Below are 17,227 nucleotides of genomic sequence, written 5' to 3' on the forward strand. Positions count from 1 at the left end.
TGAGAACATAAACAACGTGAAACATCTGAGAAATGATATAGGACTTCAAATGGCCTAACCTCCTGTATAGCAGACTTTATCACACCATCTACTGTACCAGGCGTAGAGTTGACATTCCTGTAACTTCCCTGCTCTAAGGGTCAGTTGGATGTTGGATGAATAGCAGGTGTTTGGAAAAACAACCTCCTATCTGGGCTCTCATCGTTGTCTTCGGAGATGGAACCGCCAGACAGAACCGGCTGGCTCTGAGAGCCTCAAAGTGAATATTACACTATACACCAACCAACCAGGGATGTGAGCTGCTGGTATTGTACTGGGTGTCTCTCAGATCAGGGACAAGTTCCCTTTTTGTAGAGGGATGGAGGGTGGACAGAGAGAGAGAGAGAGAGAGAGAGAGAGAGAGAGAAGGCCATGAAAAGGTTAATGATGTCTCTGATTGTTTACCTTTGTCGGCTTTTATCATCAACCATGATGGTACAGACCAAAGCAACAGAATAAGAAAGGAAACGCATAGCAACACTATATGAAGAGAGGCTGTGTTCAGGTTATAATGTGTTTATGGTATTGAGGCTGTGTTCAGGTTATAATGTGTTTATGGTATTGAGGCTGTGTTCAGGTTATAATGTGTTTATGGTATTGAGGCTGTGTTCAGATTATAACGTAAAATCCAAACACACACATCCACATGGCTCCATAACCCCCCTCATATGCTGGGGGATGATTTGAATTATGGGTAATTGCCATGGTGTCCTCTTAGACCATGGTGTCCTCATAGACCATGGTGTCCACATAAATTATGGTGTCCTCTTAGACCATGGTGTCCACTTAGACCATGTGTCCACTTAAATGATGGTGTCCTCTTAGACCATGGTGTCCTCTTAGACTGTCACGTCCTGGCCAGTATAAAGGTTAATTAGTATTGTAGTTTGGTCAGGACGTGGCAGAGGGTATTCGTTTTATGTGGTTCGGGGTGGTGTGTTTGTTGAAGGGGCATTTAATTTAAGTATTCCGGGGTTTTTGGGCACTGTTTGGTTTTCATGTATTCTCTGTTTAGCCTTGTGCCTTACCAGACTGTTTTTGTTGATCGTTCGTTCTTTGTTATTTTGGTGTTCATTTTGTATTTATTAAAAAGCAAGATGAGCATACACATACCTGCTGCGTTTTGGTCCTCCATTTCCAACGACAAGCATGACAGAATCACCCACCAAACCAAGACCAAGCAGCGGAGAGAGGAGCAGCACGCTCAGGATACGGACTATGCGGAGAGATGGACATGGGAGCAGGTTATGGCCGGAGAAGGCCCATGGAGTATGGCTGGTAAGGACCGGGAACGTTTCCGAGGATCAAGACTGGCGTTGAAGCACGAGAGGCACCCTCAAGAATTTTTTGGGGGGGCACACGGGTAGTTTGGCTAGGCATAGGAAGAGCCGGAAGCCAGCTACCCGTGGTTATATGGAGGAGCGTATGGGGTGGAGAGCGCCATGTTTCGCTGAGGAGCGCACTGTCTCACCCATACGCACGCACAGTCCGGTGCGCGCTATTCCAGCCCCTCGCAGGTGCCGTGCTAGAGCGGGCATCCAGCCTGGTAGGAGGATGCCTGCGCAGCGCATCTGGTCGCCGGTACGCCTCCGAGGACCAGGCTACCCAACTCCCGCTCTACGCACGGCTACCATCAGGCCCCTGCACAGCCCAGTCTGCCCTGTATCAGCACCCCGCTCGTACAGGGCTACTAGTTCCATCCAGCCAAGGCGGGTTGTGCAGGAGGTAAGATCTAGACCGACTGTGCGCCTCCATAGCCCTGGGTTTCCAGCTCCTGTCTCTCGTGCGAACCCGGAAGTGCGTCAACCCAGTCCGACTCGTCCTGTTCCCGCTCCCCGCACTAGCCTGGAGGTGCGTGTTCAAAATCTGGTAAGCCCAGTACCAGCACCACGCACCAGGCTTCAAGTGCGTAAACCCAGCCTCACCAGTCAACAGTCGTCAGAGCTGCCCGCCAGTCAACAGTCGTCAGAGCTGCCCGCCAGTCAACAGTCGTCATCAGAGCTGCCCGCCAGTCAACAGTCGTCATCAGAGCTGCCCGCCAGTCAACAGTCGTCATCAGAGCTGCCCGCCAGTCAACAGTCGTCATCAGAGCTGCCCGCCAGTCAACAGTCGTCATCAGAGCTGCCCGCCAGTCAACAGTCGTCAGAGCTGCCCGCCAGTCAACAGTCGTCAGAGCTGCCCGCCAGTCAACAGTCGTCAGAGCTGCCCGCCAGTCAACAGTCGTCGGAGCTGCCCGCCAGTCAACAGTCGTCGGAGCTGCCCGCCAGTCAACAGTCGCCGGAGTGGCCAGACTGCGCTGAACTGCCGGAGTGGCCAGACTGCGCTGAACTGCCGGAGTGGCCAGACTGCGCTGAACTGCCGGAGTGGCCAGACTGCCCTGAACTGCCGGAGTGGCCAGACTGCGCTGAACTGCCGGAGTGGCCAGACTGCCCTGAACTGCCGGAGTGGCCAGACTGCCCTGAACTGCCGGAGTGGCCAGACTGTCCCGAACTGCCAGACTGCCCAGACTGTCCCGAACTGCCAGACTGCCCAGACTGTCCCGAACTGCCAGACTGCCCAGACTGTCCCGAACTGCAAGACTGTCCCGAACTGCCAGACTGCCCAGACTGTCCCGAACTGCCAGACTGCCTAGACTGTCCCGAACTGCCAGACTGCCCAGACTGTCCCGAACTGCCAGACAGCCCAGACTGTCCCGAACTGCCAGACTGCCCAGACTGTCCCGAACTGCCAGACTGTCCCGAACTGCCAGACTGCCCAGACTGTCCCGAACTGCCAGACTGCCCAGACTGTCCCGAACTGCCAGACTGTCCAGAACTGCCAGACTGCCCAAACTGTCCCGAACTGCCAGACTGGCCCGACTGCCCCCCGGCGATGCCAGAGTGGCCCGACAGCCTGGAACGGCCGGAACCAGAGCCACCTCCAGATATAGGTGGGTTGGGGAGGGGGGGTGTAGCACAGTGCCGTCATTGACGGCAGCCACCCTCCCTTCCCTCCCTTTAGTAGAGGGGAATTTTAGTTTTGTTGTTTGGGGTTGTTTTTTCGTTTTAAGGTGCTTCCGGGGTTAGCACCTTTAAGGGGGGGGTACTGTCACGTCCTGGCCAGTATAAAGGTTAATTAGTATTGTAGTTTGGTCAGGACGTGGCAGAGGGTATTCGTTTTATGTGGTTCGGGGTGGTGTGTTTGTTGAAGGGGCATTTCATTTAAGTATTCCGGGGTTTTTGGGCACTGTTTGGTTTTCATGTATTCTGTGTTTAGCCTTGTGCCTTACCAGACTGTTTTTGTTGATCGTTCGTTCTTTGTTATTTTGGTGTTCATTTTGTATTTATTAAAAAGCAAGATGAGCATACCTGCTGCGTTTTGGTCCTCCATTTCCAACGACAAGCGTGACATAGACCATGGTGTCCTCTTAGACCATGGTGTCCTCTTAGACCATGGTGTCCTCTTAGACCATGGTGTCCTCTTAGACCATGGTGTCCACTTAAATGATGGTGTCCTCTTAGACCATGGTGTCCACTTAGACCATGGTGTCCACTTAAATGATGGTGTCCTCTTAGACCATGGTGTCCTCTTAGACCATGTGTCCTCTTAGACCATGGTGTCCACTTAAATTCAGGAGAAGAAAGGGGGTCTGGATCTCCCAAGATACCCTGAATTTATACCACAGAGGTTAGCAATCAGGACTACCATCTGGGGCCTGGGGGGGTCCTAACTTGCAGACACACACACAAACACACACACATATGCATGCAATGCACACATACACACACACACGCACCCAAACATGCACAACGTGATCTGCATCTCATATAACACTAGAAGCCCTAACCAGAGACTAGAGAGAGGATGTGTGTGTTTGGATGAGAACAGGAGATACTGTGATGAAATAGATGGGAGATATGGAGAAGGGCTGTCTTTCTTATGTGAGGGTAAACACCAGTGTTGGAGGAAGAAAGGAGGAGAGGGGGGATTGTTCCAAATTTACACCGTGGTGGAGACATGGTGTGTGTGTGTGTGTGTGTGTGTGTGTGTGTGTGTGTGTGTGTGTGTGTGTGTGTGTGTGCATTTCTATTAACATCTGGATCACCCTCATCACCTGATTGAGGGGAATTCCGTATTTCTACAGCTTTCTGCCCTTCAGCTCCTCCTGTGTGAACACACCTCCCTAACCTGCTTCACACACACACACACACACACACACACACACACACACACACACACACACACACACACACACACACACACACACACACACACACACACACACACACACACACACACACACACACACACACACACACACACACACACACACACACACACACACACACACCTGGAACCAAAAAGACATGAAAGAGATGTTGAGGGATTCATTGACATTACTTTATACTGTATATGAACAACGCCAAGACCATCAACTTCACCAGATCCGGACTATCACTTTTTGAAATAACAAAAATAATAAATTCAAACATGATTAATATATCACCATTGAAAAAACGTTGATTTAGTATCTAAAATTGGCCAGCTCAGTTTTAATATTCACACATCTGCCTTCACATGTTGTTCTTTGAATGGCGTGCCAAGAAGGCAAATACCTCCTAATCCTCCAAATCATTCATCTGACATGTATTTATTCTGTCTCTTCGTCAGCTTCTTTCCACTGGGTTCCATGTCGTTGTAGCCGTGTACGGAGTGTACCGTGAGTGTACTGTGGACCAGACCGACACAGGTATTAAGACTTGGTTAGCAATGCGTGTTGTGTGGTCCGTATTCATCAAAGACATGAGAGAGGGTTAGATTAGTCCGCTCTAAGTATGGAGGGTGAAATGAAATCTGTAAAATCCTCATATTCTATGCTTTATGCTTGTGGTTTAATAAAGTTGGGGAATCACTGCTCTATGGATAAACGTTACTTCAATTCAACAATACAACTTTTTATTCATCCAACTGTTACGTCAATGAGAAACTGGTCTTCTGCTCCTCTCTCCACCCCCATACAGAACAAACACACACATTTTAGTTCAGCCACAGTGCAGCAGCTCTTTCAAATGTTCTAGATGTTGGAACTGTTACAGCATCTTTACTTTGCTTTCAGGCTGAGGGGTTTTAAACTTGACTCAGTTGTAAATCATTTTGTTACAGCATCTTTACTTTGCTTTCAGGCTGGGGGGATTTAAACTTGACTCAGTTGTAAATCATTTTGTTACAGCATCTTTACTTTGCTTTCAGGCTGAGGGGTTTTAAACTTGACTCAGTTGTAAATCATTTTGTTACAGCATCTTTACTTTGCTTTCAGGCTGGGGGTTTTAAACTTGACTCAGTTGTAAATCATTTTGTTACAGCATCTTTACTTTGCTTTCAGGCTGGGGGGATTTAAACTTGACTCAGTTGTAAATCATTTTGTTACAGCATCTTTACTTTGCTTTCAGGCTGGGGGTTTTAAACTTGACTCAGTTGTAAATCATTTTGTTACAGCATCTTTACTTTGCTTTCAGGCTGGGGGTTTTAAACTTGACTCAGTTGTAAATCATTTTGTTACAGCATCTTTACTTTGCTTTCAGGCTGGGGGGTTTTAAACTTGACTCAGTTGTAAATCATTTTGTTACAGCATCTTTACTTTGCTTTCAGGCTGGGGGTTTTAAACTTGACTCAGTTGTAAATCATTTTGTTACAGCATCTTTACTTTGCTTTCAGGCTGGGGGTTTTAAACTTGACTCAGTTGTAAATCATTTTGTTACAGCATCTTTACTTTGCTTTCAGGCTGAGGGGTTTTAAACTTGACTCAGTTGTAAATCATTTTGTTACAGCATCTTTACTTTGCTTTCAGGCTGGGGGTTTTAAACTTGGCTCAGTTGTAAATCATTTTGTTACAGCATCTTTACTTTGCTTTCAGGCTGGGGGTTTTAAACTTGACTCAGTTGTAAATCGTTTTGTTACAGCATCTTTACTTTGCTTTCAGGCTGAGGGGTTTTAAACTTGACTCAGTTGTAAATCATTTTGTTACAGCATCTTTACTTTGCTTTCAGGCTGGGGGTTTTAAACTTGACTCAGTTGTAAATCATTTTGTTACAGCATCTTTACTTTGCTTTCAGGCTGGGGGTTTTAAACTTGACTCAGTTGTAAATCATTTTGTTACAGCATCTTTACTTTGCTTTCAGGCTGGGGGGATTTAAACTTGACTCAGTTGTAAATCATTTTGTTACAGCATCTTTACTTTGCTTTCAGGCTGGGGGTTTTAAACTTGGCTCAGTTGTAAATCATTTTGTTACAGCATCTTTACTTTGCTTTCAGGCTGGGGGTTTTAAACTTGACTCAGTTGTAAATCATTTTGTTACAGCAATCTGTGACAAGCAACCTATCAACAGTAGAAACGGATTATGCGAATGAGGTTGATGCAAACAACATAACTCTTGCAAATTAAGCAATTACTTAAGTATGTGGGGTTATCTCCCACAGCATTAATATACTTTTGTTGTGGCATAAAAGTCCCTGTCTGGTGTGTGTCCCCAGACCCCAGAACACAGACCAAAGCCAAATTACCTCTAGATGGGGAGGGGATGGGGAGCGGGGAGTGAGGAGAGGGGAGAGGGAAGAGAGGAGAGAGGGAAGAGGGGAGAGGAGAGAGAGGGGAGAAGGGAGAGACGAGAGAGGGAAGAGGGGAGAGGAGAGAGAGGGGAGAGGAGAGGGGAAGAGGGAAGAGGAGACAGAGGGAACGAGGGCAGAGGACAGAGAGGGAAGAGGGTAGAGGAGAGAGAGGGGAGAGGAGAGAGAGGGGAGAGGGGAAGAGGGGAAAAGGGGTTAGTTTAATGATGAGGTCAGAGCATCAGAGCAGATTCCCACAGAACTGAGGAACTGAAGATGACAGACCCCCGTCAGACACCCTTTAACCCCCATAACCCAGAGAGAGACAGAGAGAGAGAGAGAGAGAGAGAGAGAGCAAACCCCCTCCATCCACTGGGGAACACAGACGCCCAACTCCAACCCTCTCCTCTACACAAGACTGAGGTAGAGGTACCCAGAGTTCCCTAAGACCGAAAATACCAAGACTGAGGTAAAGGTACCCATACTTCCCTAAGAGAGTGACTTTTGAAGGAAACCCCCTCACCCCCCTTGAAGTTCCAGTCTCATAACTGTGTCTTGTTACAGAGGAAAGACATTCTTAACCTAATCCTCAGTGTCCCCTCAGGAGCATAGGCCATCCACCATGGCTCTCCCCCTCACTCACTGAACGAAGACATCAGACATGCACATATCTAGGTGCACTCCTGTCCCCTCCGGTTGAAGATATCATCACCAGCCAATGCTCTGTCTGGGGTGTGCGTGTTCTCACAAGCCATGTGATATGTGTTCTACTGGATGTGACTCGACAGTGAGGCAGTGGACATGATGTGCATCATGGTTTAAGAGGACACCATGGTCTAAGTGGACACCATAATTTAAGAGGACACCATGGTCAAAGAGGACACCATAATTTAAGAGGACACCATGGTCAAATTTAAGAGGACACCATGGTCTAAGAGGACACCATAATTTAAGAGGACACCATGGTCTAAGAGGACACCATAATTTAAGAGGACACCATGGTCAAAGAGGACACCATAATTTAAGAGGACACCATGGTCAAAGAGGACACCATAATTTAAGAGGACACCATGGTCAAAGAGGACACCATAATTTAAGAGGACACCATGGTCTAAGAGGACACCATCATTTAAGAGGACACCATGGTCAAAGAGGACACCATAATTTAAGAGGACACCATGGTCTAAGAGGACAGCTATATACTATATATATATATATATACATATACGTCAAGAGGACAGTGTCTCACCTATTGTGCCTCTGTGAGATCTCAGGTGATGTCAGGGTGGCGTGCCACATTCCTTTGGAGACAGGGGAATTTCAACAGGCGCATCCTTGACCCAATCAATAATTACTGACTCCGGAAACCCAACTAACGGCTGCTTTTTTTGTTCTCCCCTCTCTCATGCTCTCTCTATTTCTGTTTCCACAGCCCCGTGGTATTGTGGATTGATATAGTGTTGTGGATAGGCTTTAAGTGTTAAGGAGAAAATCCAGCTGGAGAGACATTCTGGTGTGGTCAAGCCACCCAGCCCAGTATCCAGTCTTCCCTTTCTGGTAAGTGAATCGTTCAATGGAAGAGAGAGCTGGGTGGAAATGCATGGTGACAGTAACACATAAAACAAGGGGGTTGTGGTTTCATGTTGACGTCATGGCAGTAGAGGTTAAGACTACGAGGCTTGAATGAAAGAAAGCCACAGGGACTCTCCCAAAAGCATTTAGACAACACATCAGTGTGTGTGTGTGTGTGTGTCTGGGTTGGCGCCCCCCCCCTTGGGTTGTGCCGTGGCGGAGATCGTTGTGGGCTATACTCGGCCTTGTCTTAGGACGGTAAGTTGGTGGTTGGAGACATCCCTCTAGTGGTGTGGGGGCTGTGCTTTGGCAAAGTGGGTGGGGTTATATCCTGCCTGTTTGGCCCTGTCCGGGGGTATCATCGGATGGGGCCACAGTGTCTTCTGATCCCTCCTGTCTCAGCCTCCAGTATTTATGCTGCAATAGTTTGTGTCGGGGGGCTAGGGTCAGTCTGTTACATCTGGAGTATTTCTCTTGTCTTATCCGGTGTCCTGTGTGAATTTAAATATGCTCTCTCTAATTCTCTCTTTCTGTCTTTCTTTCGGAGGACCTGAGCCCTAGGACCATGCCTCAGGACTACCTGGTATGATGACTCCTTGCTGTCCCCAGTCCACCTGGCCGTGCTTCTGCTCCAGTCTCAACTGTTCTGCCTGCGGCTTTGGAACCCTGACCTGTTCACCGGACGTGCTTGTTGCACCCTCGACAACTACTATGATTATTATTATTTGACCATGCTGGTCATTTATGAACATTTTAACATCTTGACCATGTTCTGTTATAATATCCACCCTGCACAGCCAGAAGAGGACTGGCCACCCCTCATAGCCTGGTTCCTCTCTAGGTTTCTTCCTAGGTTTTTGGCCTTTCTAGGGAGTTTTTCCTAGGGAGTTTTTCCTAGCCACCGTGCTTCTTTCACATGCATTGCTTGCTGTTTGGGGTTTTAGGCTGGGTTTCTGTACAGCACTTTGAGATATCAGCTGATGTACGAAGGGCTATATAAATACATTTGATTTGATTTGATTTGTGTGTGTGTGTGTGTGTGTATGATACTGCAGAGACAGACGTGCATGTGAATATGGAATACAGACAAAGATTAAAGGGCATCTTCCCCCTCCCACACACATTTCCTCTTGCGTGTGCACATATGCAATTACACTCCACAGGCACGCGCGGACATGCACATGCACATGCACACACACACACACACACACACACACCTTTACGGGGCTGTCAGCTTTGCAGCCACAAGTCTTGGTTAATCCCTCCAGCGAGCTCCAAGGCAGGAAACTGTATACTGAACTAATCAGAGCTCTCTCTCCCTCTTTCTCCTTCTCACTCATTTCTCTCTCTCTCTCTCTCTCTCTCTCACTCTTTCTCTCTCTCTCACTCTCTCTCTCTCTCTCTCTCACACACACACACACACACACTACACATGTACACACACTCTATACACATGTACACACACACGTTGACATTCTGAAGCCCTTTCACCACAGTGTTTGGATTAGTAAAGCAGGCGTTTCCCAAGCGCTGTGTGGCTGATGTGATGACATAACTGTCATACAGAGTAATTCCCAGCCTTACTGTCAGAGTGCTCTATACCTGAATCCCTCCCTCGGTACAATAGAGACTCCTGTGAAGGTAAATAAAACCAGATGAAAGACTCCTGTGTGGACTTGTCCCTTTCAAAGACTTTGAAAAGCTCTTTATAGCCAATGTGATAAAAACAGAAAACAAACGGTTTCTCCTCAGCTGGCTTCTGGATGTGTGACAAAGACCTGCATAGATATTGTCTACAGTCCTATCACAGTGGATACTGTAACTATACATGTATTAAATAGGAACACATTGTTATATTGATCTTTCATAATGAACAAACCTCCCACCAGGCAAAAATACATTACACCAATTACATTTTTTTTTTCTCAACATACTGATCAATATATAGAGATTGTTTTCTGTTGAATTCGCAAAATATATGCATATTTTAACCAGACTTCAACCACAAATCAACAACAGGTGTGTAAACCAATGTTTCCAATCACACATCATACACCATCTACACCATATCTCAGCCCAGCAGCATCATGTGTGCAACAGTCTGTTGATCCAAACAGCCTTTGAGGTTTTTAGAGTAAGTTGCAGTAACTTTCTATTCCAAAAGACCACCTTATTAGTGGTGTCCCTACAAGCCTTAGGGTCTGCTATGCTATGAAAGCCAACCTGGAGGCCAGCTGCATGGATGCACCTGTATGGGTCTGGGTAGTGCTTTAGGCTGGGGGGATGGAAGAGGGGAGGGGAGGCCTGGGGGTAGGATATACACTGGTGTAGGGACCCTGGAGGATGGGTTAAATGGAGAGATCAGTCACCTCACCCAACCCTCCATCTCTCCATCCATCTATCATTCACCTGTGGCATTCCGATAAAAGAGGGAATGAAAAAAAGGGAGGAAGAGAGGGGTGGTGCTTTCACTGTATAGAACTGTGTCACCATCGACTTTGTTGTATCTCTTTGAATTCTGTGATCCTGTCTGACTGTAGACCCAGGGGAATATCCTTTTACCATCAGAGGTGTGTGTGTGTGTGTGTGTGTGTGTGTGTATGTGTGTGTGTGTGTGTGTGTGTGTGCGTGTGTGTGTATGCGTGTGTGTGAGTGTGTGTGTGTGTGTGTGTGTGTGTGTGTGTGGGAATGGAGAGATGGACTTAGCGCCCCTGGGGGTAAGGGAGATTTCTATTCTCTTTTCACACAAGACAAACTTCAGACACTGCCTTGTACTACACTAGACCTCTGGTGATTGGAGTGAAGGGTGGTCTACTTTAGATCACTACAAAAGAAGCGATACACATCTCAATAGAAGTTCTATATACCGACTATGGTTGTGTCCCAAATGGCACCCTTTCCCCTATATAGTGCACTACTTGGGCCCTGGTCATAAAATACTCCACATGGGGTGCCATTTGGGACACAATATAATGGAATCAACATAATCAAATTACTGTGAAATGTTAATGTCACTAAACTAAAGTGGATCAGTCACTGATATCAGATGAGAATCAAATCAAAGGAACACATGTGCTCCAGAGTGGCGCAGCGGTCTTAGGCACTACATCTCAGTGCCAGAGGCATCAATACAGTACCTGGTTCGAATCCAGGCTGTATCACATCTGGCTGTGATTGGGAGTCCCATAGGGCGGCACACAATTGGCCCAGCATCGTTTGGCTGGGGTAGGCCGTCATTGTAAATAATAATTTGTTCTTAACTGACTTGCCTGGTTACATTTTTAAAAGAAGTCATGTGAAACTGATCCAGTACAGTGATGATGAGAAAAGGAGGCTAAACAGTCCTCAATGTGGAATCCATTACTACTAAATATCTTCATGAAGAGGACAGGGTAACATTCAGACAAAATGTGTCCATCCCAAATTGCACACTATTCTCTATATGGTCACTACTTTTGACCCAGTCAGAAGTAGTGCACACTATTGGGAACAGGTTGTCATTTGGGAGGCAGCCACAATATAGGCATCGGGTAAGGTTTTGTAAAGGACTCCAGATATCCATGTAGACGCTAACTACCCTCTCATGGGTGGTGGTAGAGGGATCTGTCATAATGGTTTTCAACCATCTCTGCTGGGAATCTTGTGGCTCTCACAACTATAGCCCAGAGCTCCTCTTCTCCAGTCCTGGAAATGACAAAATGAGAGCGGAACGTTCTCCTTTTCGGTGGGGAGGACTTGTAATTTGCCGTAATGGCTGACACATGTACACACCATCTGCTGGCCGCTAGCTATGGAAATGTATCAGTAGCACACACACGGTGACATATAGACACACACACACATGAACACCAGCACGCACACACACGTATACACCGTTCCTCCCCACCCCCAGACACACACATTCTCTCTTCATACATGTGTTTTCAACATCCCCACCAGAAAAGACTGTTTGTTTCTCTATTTTTTACGTTTACATTTCTGGATCCAGAACTGTCAGCATACAGGCCCAAATAGAGCAATTAGTACGGGAGAAAAGCCAAAAAACATCTGATGAAAGAAAGGCTGCATGTTGACCTCAATGTGACTCTATGTCCGTCTTTCCTATTCCTAAATCACAGAAGTTTGCATCTGAAATGGCACCCTATATATGCCCTATGGGCCCTGGTCGAATGTAGTGCACTACATAGGGAATAGGGTGTCATTTTGAACGCAGTCAGGAAGTCATTTTCAGAGCTGTGAATTCCACAGTGCCAGTCTGCCCTCTCCTTACATGGATTTACAACGTCTGTTTATGCTTAAAAACCTATCATTATTCTATATTTGCTCTGCAGATGCCAGTACCCATAGAGACCATTGTTTAAGCACCGTTTCAAACACGTCTTCTTCGACAGGTGGACGTTTGAGTCATGTATGTCACGTCAACTTTTACTTTGTTTTACTGTTAATTGGTCTCTGAATGGACTATGCATGGAGCTTGCAGCAAAACTATTCTTTATTGAAAATGAATAGGGGAATGTTAGTGACGTGTAACAAATAGGAAAGACAAGCTGAGAGATATGTGCCAAATGTTTGTTCATGATTGATATTGATTGTTTCAAAACTATCTGTCGACGTTCTCCGCCTTCATCTCTCTCTTAAGACGTCTGCATGCTTCCCAGACGAAACAGTTCGGAAGAGTTTGTGCATATATTATTTGCACAAAGTCTTTCTATTTTTATATATTTTATTTTTATTTTATTACAATTTTTACTTCAGTTTATTTTAGTAAATACTTTCATAATACTTTTTTTCTTAAAACTGCTTTGTTGGTTAAGGGCTTGTAACTAAGCATTTCACTGTAAGGTCTACACCTGTGTATTCGGCGTCTGACAAATACAATTTTATTTGATTTGATTATATTATGCCAACATGTTGTGACGTTTTTGTTCGTTTTGGACTTCGGTTGTTCGGGCACAGAACCTTTTCTCATGAGGCAAGCTGAAAACGGTAGCTGAAGTCTACACCCCTTCGTCGGTGATTGGTCAACAGCAGGGATTCTTCAGTAAAGTCTTTGTTGTCTTTCAATAAGAGACAACTTGTTTTCATGCACATTTTTTCCATTTAGAAATACTGCACCAAACATTTTTTTGGGATGTAAAATCGACCAACTAAGGTCTCCTCTGCAAAAACGTCAAAATCAATGACAGATTTCTTGAGTTATCATAGATTAATTCTGACTATTTTGAGGAAGTGTCTACTGGCTACAGCGTCTCTAAATGGACAAACAGTGCTATTGCTGCTTTTTTCTTGAATGTCTTTTAAGGGAGTATGGGAGCACTCGTTCGCTTCGCCTAGCTGACTTCGCCTAGCTGACTTCGCCTAGCTGACTTCGCCTAGCTGACTTCGCCTAGCTGACTTCGCCTAGCTGACTTCGGCCAGCTGACTTCGCCTAGCTGACTTCGCCTAGCTGACTTCGCCTAGCTGACTTCGCCTAGCTGACTTCACCTAGCTGACTTCGGCCAGCTGACTTCACCTAGCTGACTTCGGCCAGCTGACTTCACCTAGCTGACTTCGGCCAGCTGACTTGACCTAGCTGACTTCGGCCAGCTGACTTCACCTAGCTGACTTCGGCCAGCTGACTTCACCTAGCTGACTTCACCTAGCTGACTTCGGCCAGCTGACTTCGCCTATCTCAGCTGACTTCACCTAGCTGACTTCACCTAGCTGACTTCGGCCAGCTGACTTCACCTAGCTGACTTCGGCCAGCTGACTTGACCTAGCTGACTTCGGCCAGCTGACTTCCCCTAGCTGACTTCACCTAGCTGACTTCGGCCAGCTGACTTCACCTAGCTGACTTCACCTAGCTGACTTCGGCCAGCTGACTTCGCCTATCTCAGCTGACTTGGGCTAGCTGACTTCAACTAGCTGACTTGGTCTAGCTGACTTCACCTAGCTAACTTCACCTAGCTGACTTGGGATCGCTGACTTGGGCTAGCTGACTTCACCTAGCTGACTTGGACTAGCTGACTTCACCTAGCTGACTTGGGCTAGCTGACTTCAACTAGCTGACTTGGGCTAGCTGACTTCACCTAGCTGACTTGGGCTAGCAGACTTCACCTAGCTGACTTCACCCAGCTGACTTGGACTAGCTGACTTCACCTAGCTGACTTGGGCTAGCTGACTTCAACTAGCTGACTTGGGCTAGCTGACTTCAACTAGCTAACTTCACCTAGCTGACTTGGGCTAGCTGACTTCAACTAGCTGACTTCAACTAGCTGACTTGGGCTAGCTGACTTCAACTAGCTGACTTCAACAAGCTGACTTCAACTAGCTGACTTGGGCTAGCTGACTTCAACTAGCTGACTTGGGCTAGCTGACTTCAACTAGCTTACTTCAACTAGCTGACTTGGGCTAGCTGACTTCAACTAGCTGACTTCACCTAGCTGACTTGGGCTAGCTGACTTCAACTAGCTGACTTGGACTAGCTGACTTCAACTAGCTGACTTGGGCTAGCTGACTTCAACTAGCTGACTTCACCTAGCTGACTTGGGCTAGCTGACTTGGGCTAGCTGACTTGGGCTAGCTGACTTCAACTAGCTGACTTGGGCTAGCTGACTTCAACTAGATGACTTCAACTAGATGACTTCAACTAGCTGACTTGGGCTAGCTGACTTCAACTAGCTGACTTCGGCTAGCTGACTTCACCTAGCTGACTTCAACTAGCTGACTTGGGCTAGCTGACTTCAACTAGCTGACTTGGGCTAGCTTTCTTCGGCTAGCTGAAGCTGAACTGAAGCATGCTGATGCCTTTATACACCTCACACCTTTTCTCCTCCTCTCTAGTGCTATGCTCCCTCTCCCTTTATTACCTTGCCACCTCTCCCTCTATCTCTCTCTTTCCCTCTCTCTTATCTCCATTCTCTCTTGCTACTCTCTCGCCCTCCATTCTCTTTGCCACCTCTCCCTCTCTACCCCCTTGTCTCCACCTCTCTCTTTCTCTCGCTGTTTCTCGCACCTTCTCTGCCTCTCTCTCTACTTCTCCCCCCTGTCTTTCTCCCCCTCTCTCTGTCAGTTCTCTCGGGTTGTACCAAAGCTTTTACCCCGGGGGGAGTTCTGTGTGCATGTGGTTCCCAGACAGATGATCTCTACTCCAGTTGATTCAAACTGGAGACGCTGGTATTGGTCAGGTTCAAAGGACCTGACACACACACACAAATGCATGTGCACACACACATATACACCTTTGTCAGCCCTGATAAAATATACATTATAGACCTACAGTGTGATGTGATGATCTCTCTCTCAGCAATGCCTTCTGTCCTGCTAGGTTACACCAAACCATAACACTGTATCTACGACAGGTATGCTTGGGAATGAGTTTGGGGCAGGGCTCTGCTTTTCAAGTCTTTGTTGTGAGACCTGTGTCAGTAGATATGAAAGGACTGCCGCACCACTTGTTCTTATGACAAGGAGTCTCAAGGTGCAGATAAAGTACAAGGGTTTGGATGGATGTCCTGGGGGCCTTTCTCATTCATAAGAGGAACGTTTCATCTATCATGAGGTTCAAAGGGGGAAAGGTTGTTATTCGTTTTTTTGTCCTTTTCCTGAGTCAGCATGCACCATAAAAAATACATTGCCCTTTTGATTTTAAAAGTTGATACACATGTTAAATTGTGATGGTATTATTTTCTGTGGGCTGTAAATTGCTTCAAATGTATTCTTGTTACACACCCAGGTCTGGAAGGATGACGAGAGGTGTATAACAAGTACAGTAGAATAAAGAACCAGTAGCTGACAATAGATTACACCATTGAATGCTGCTAAACGTCTCATGGGGCATGTTGTCCATTGCTGGAGAAGGGAAGGGTAGAGATGGTTGGGTGTGTCAGCAATCTTTGAAGGAGAGGGGAAACCGTGCATGAGAGATCACCAGAGCTGACTTGAGCGCACAGCAAGGCAGTGGAATCATTACTCAATGAAAATTGAAGTATTGAGCCATGCAGAATGACAAATGCTTGTTTAAAGAGGTTAAAGACCCGTTTTCTGTCTTGTGTAATGATGCGTGACAACGGTATGAGGATCATCTTGATAAGTTCGACGACAATGCTCCAATTTTGGGGTGTTATGATTATGAAACTGCTACACTTTTCAGGATTCAGGAAATAGTTATATAGAGAACAGTTAGGCTACTCAACGTAAGGAAAAGCAGTATGCTGACAACATTTTGTTCCTTGCTCACCGAACAGGACAGCGACTCATGGGATGTAGTGTGGGCTGTAGAACAAGGCTCAACTTTGGAAAGGCGCTGTCCAAAGTATCCGTGTGTTTTACCATGGTCGTGATTTTCACCTATTTCTTCTACTGTCTTACCGGATTATGTGACTCGGCGCCGAGACAGATGTTCGACCATCACACTGTTAACAGAGACTATGATGTATCGGACCGTACGTACGACAACCTGCGACCGCCAGCGCGACTCTATCCTCACCACCCGGGCGCACCGACTCCCTGGAACAGGACAGACACTTCAACGGGCGCCGCGCTCCACCGTGCAGACGAACAGGTCGCCACGCTACAGTGGGTTGAAGGCGGACTGCTCCCACAAGAGATACCGGAGAGCACTAAGGAAAATCTAGCTGTTAACGGCATCCCCATGTCCAACACATTTGAGAGTAAGAAGTTCCCACAAGCCATCATAATCGGTGTGAAGAAAGGCGGAACGCGCGCTCTGCTGGAGTTCCTACGGATTCATCCGGACGTGAGAGCTGTCGGGGCAGAACCTCACTTTTTCGACAGGTTCTACGAGAAAGGACTTGAGTGGTACAGGTAAGGTACATATTCTGCTACTTTACAATGTCCATGGAGTGTTTATCAGCGCCAGTAAAAACCATGCGCGGCTTCTAGCCTACTCTGATATTGCGATATCTTGAATCGAATCTGTGAATTGGGGGCTGGGGCTGCTTTCTATACATATAAATTCTGTTGCAATACAAACATCTAACACATCATTTAGTTGTATTTGTATTGTTCACAACATGTTGAGCCTTGGAGAAAG

General features: G+C 46.6%; 1 protein-coding gene across 1 annotated transcript in view; it reads left to right on the plus strand.

The window, feature by feature from the left end:
• The first annotated feature begins 15,986 nt into the window (after positions 1-15,986).
• LOC106606700 (heparan sulfate glucosamine 3-O-sulfotransferase 6) overlaps positions 15,987-17,227 on the plus strand; it is a 28,128-nt gene continuing 26,887 nt past the window's right edge. The window contains exon 1 of the mRNA XM_045719974.1: positions 15,987-16,998. Coding sequence (XP_045575930.1) covers positions 16,430-16,998 — 569 coding nt within the window. The 5' untranslated portion in view covers positions 15,987-16,429. The remainder of the gene's footprint in view (positions 16,999-17,227) is intronic.

The sequence above is a fragment of the Salmo salar genome, chromosome ssa06 (assembly GCF_905237065.1).
Source record: "Salmo salar chromosome ssa06, Ssal_v3.1, whole genome shotgun sequence".
NCBI lineage: Eukaryota > Metazoa > Chordata > Actinopteri > Salmoniformes > Salmonidae > Salmo > Salmo salar.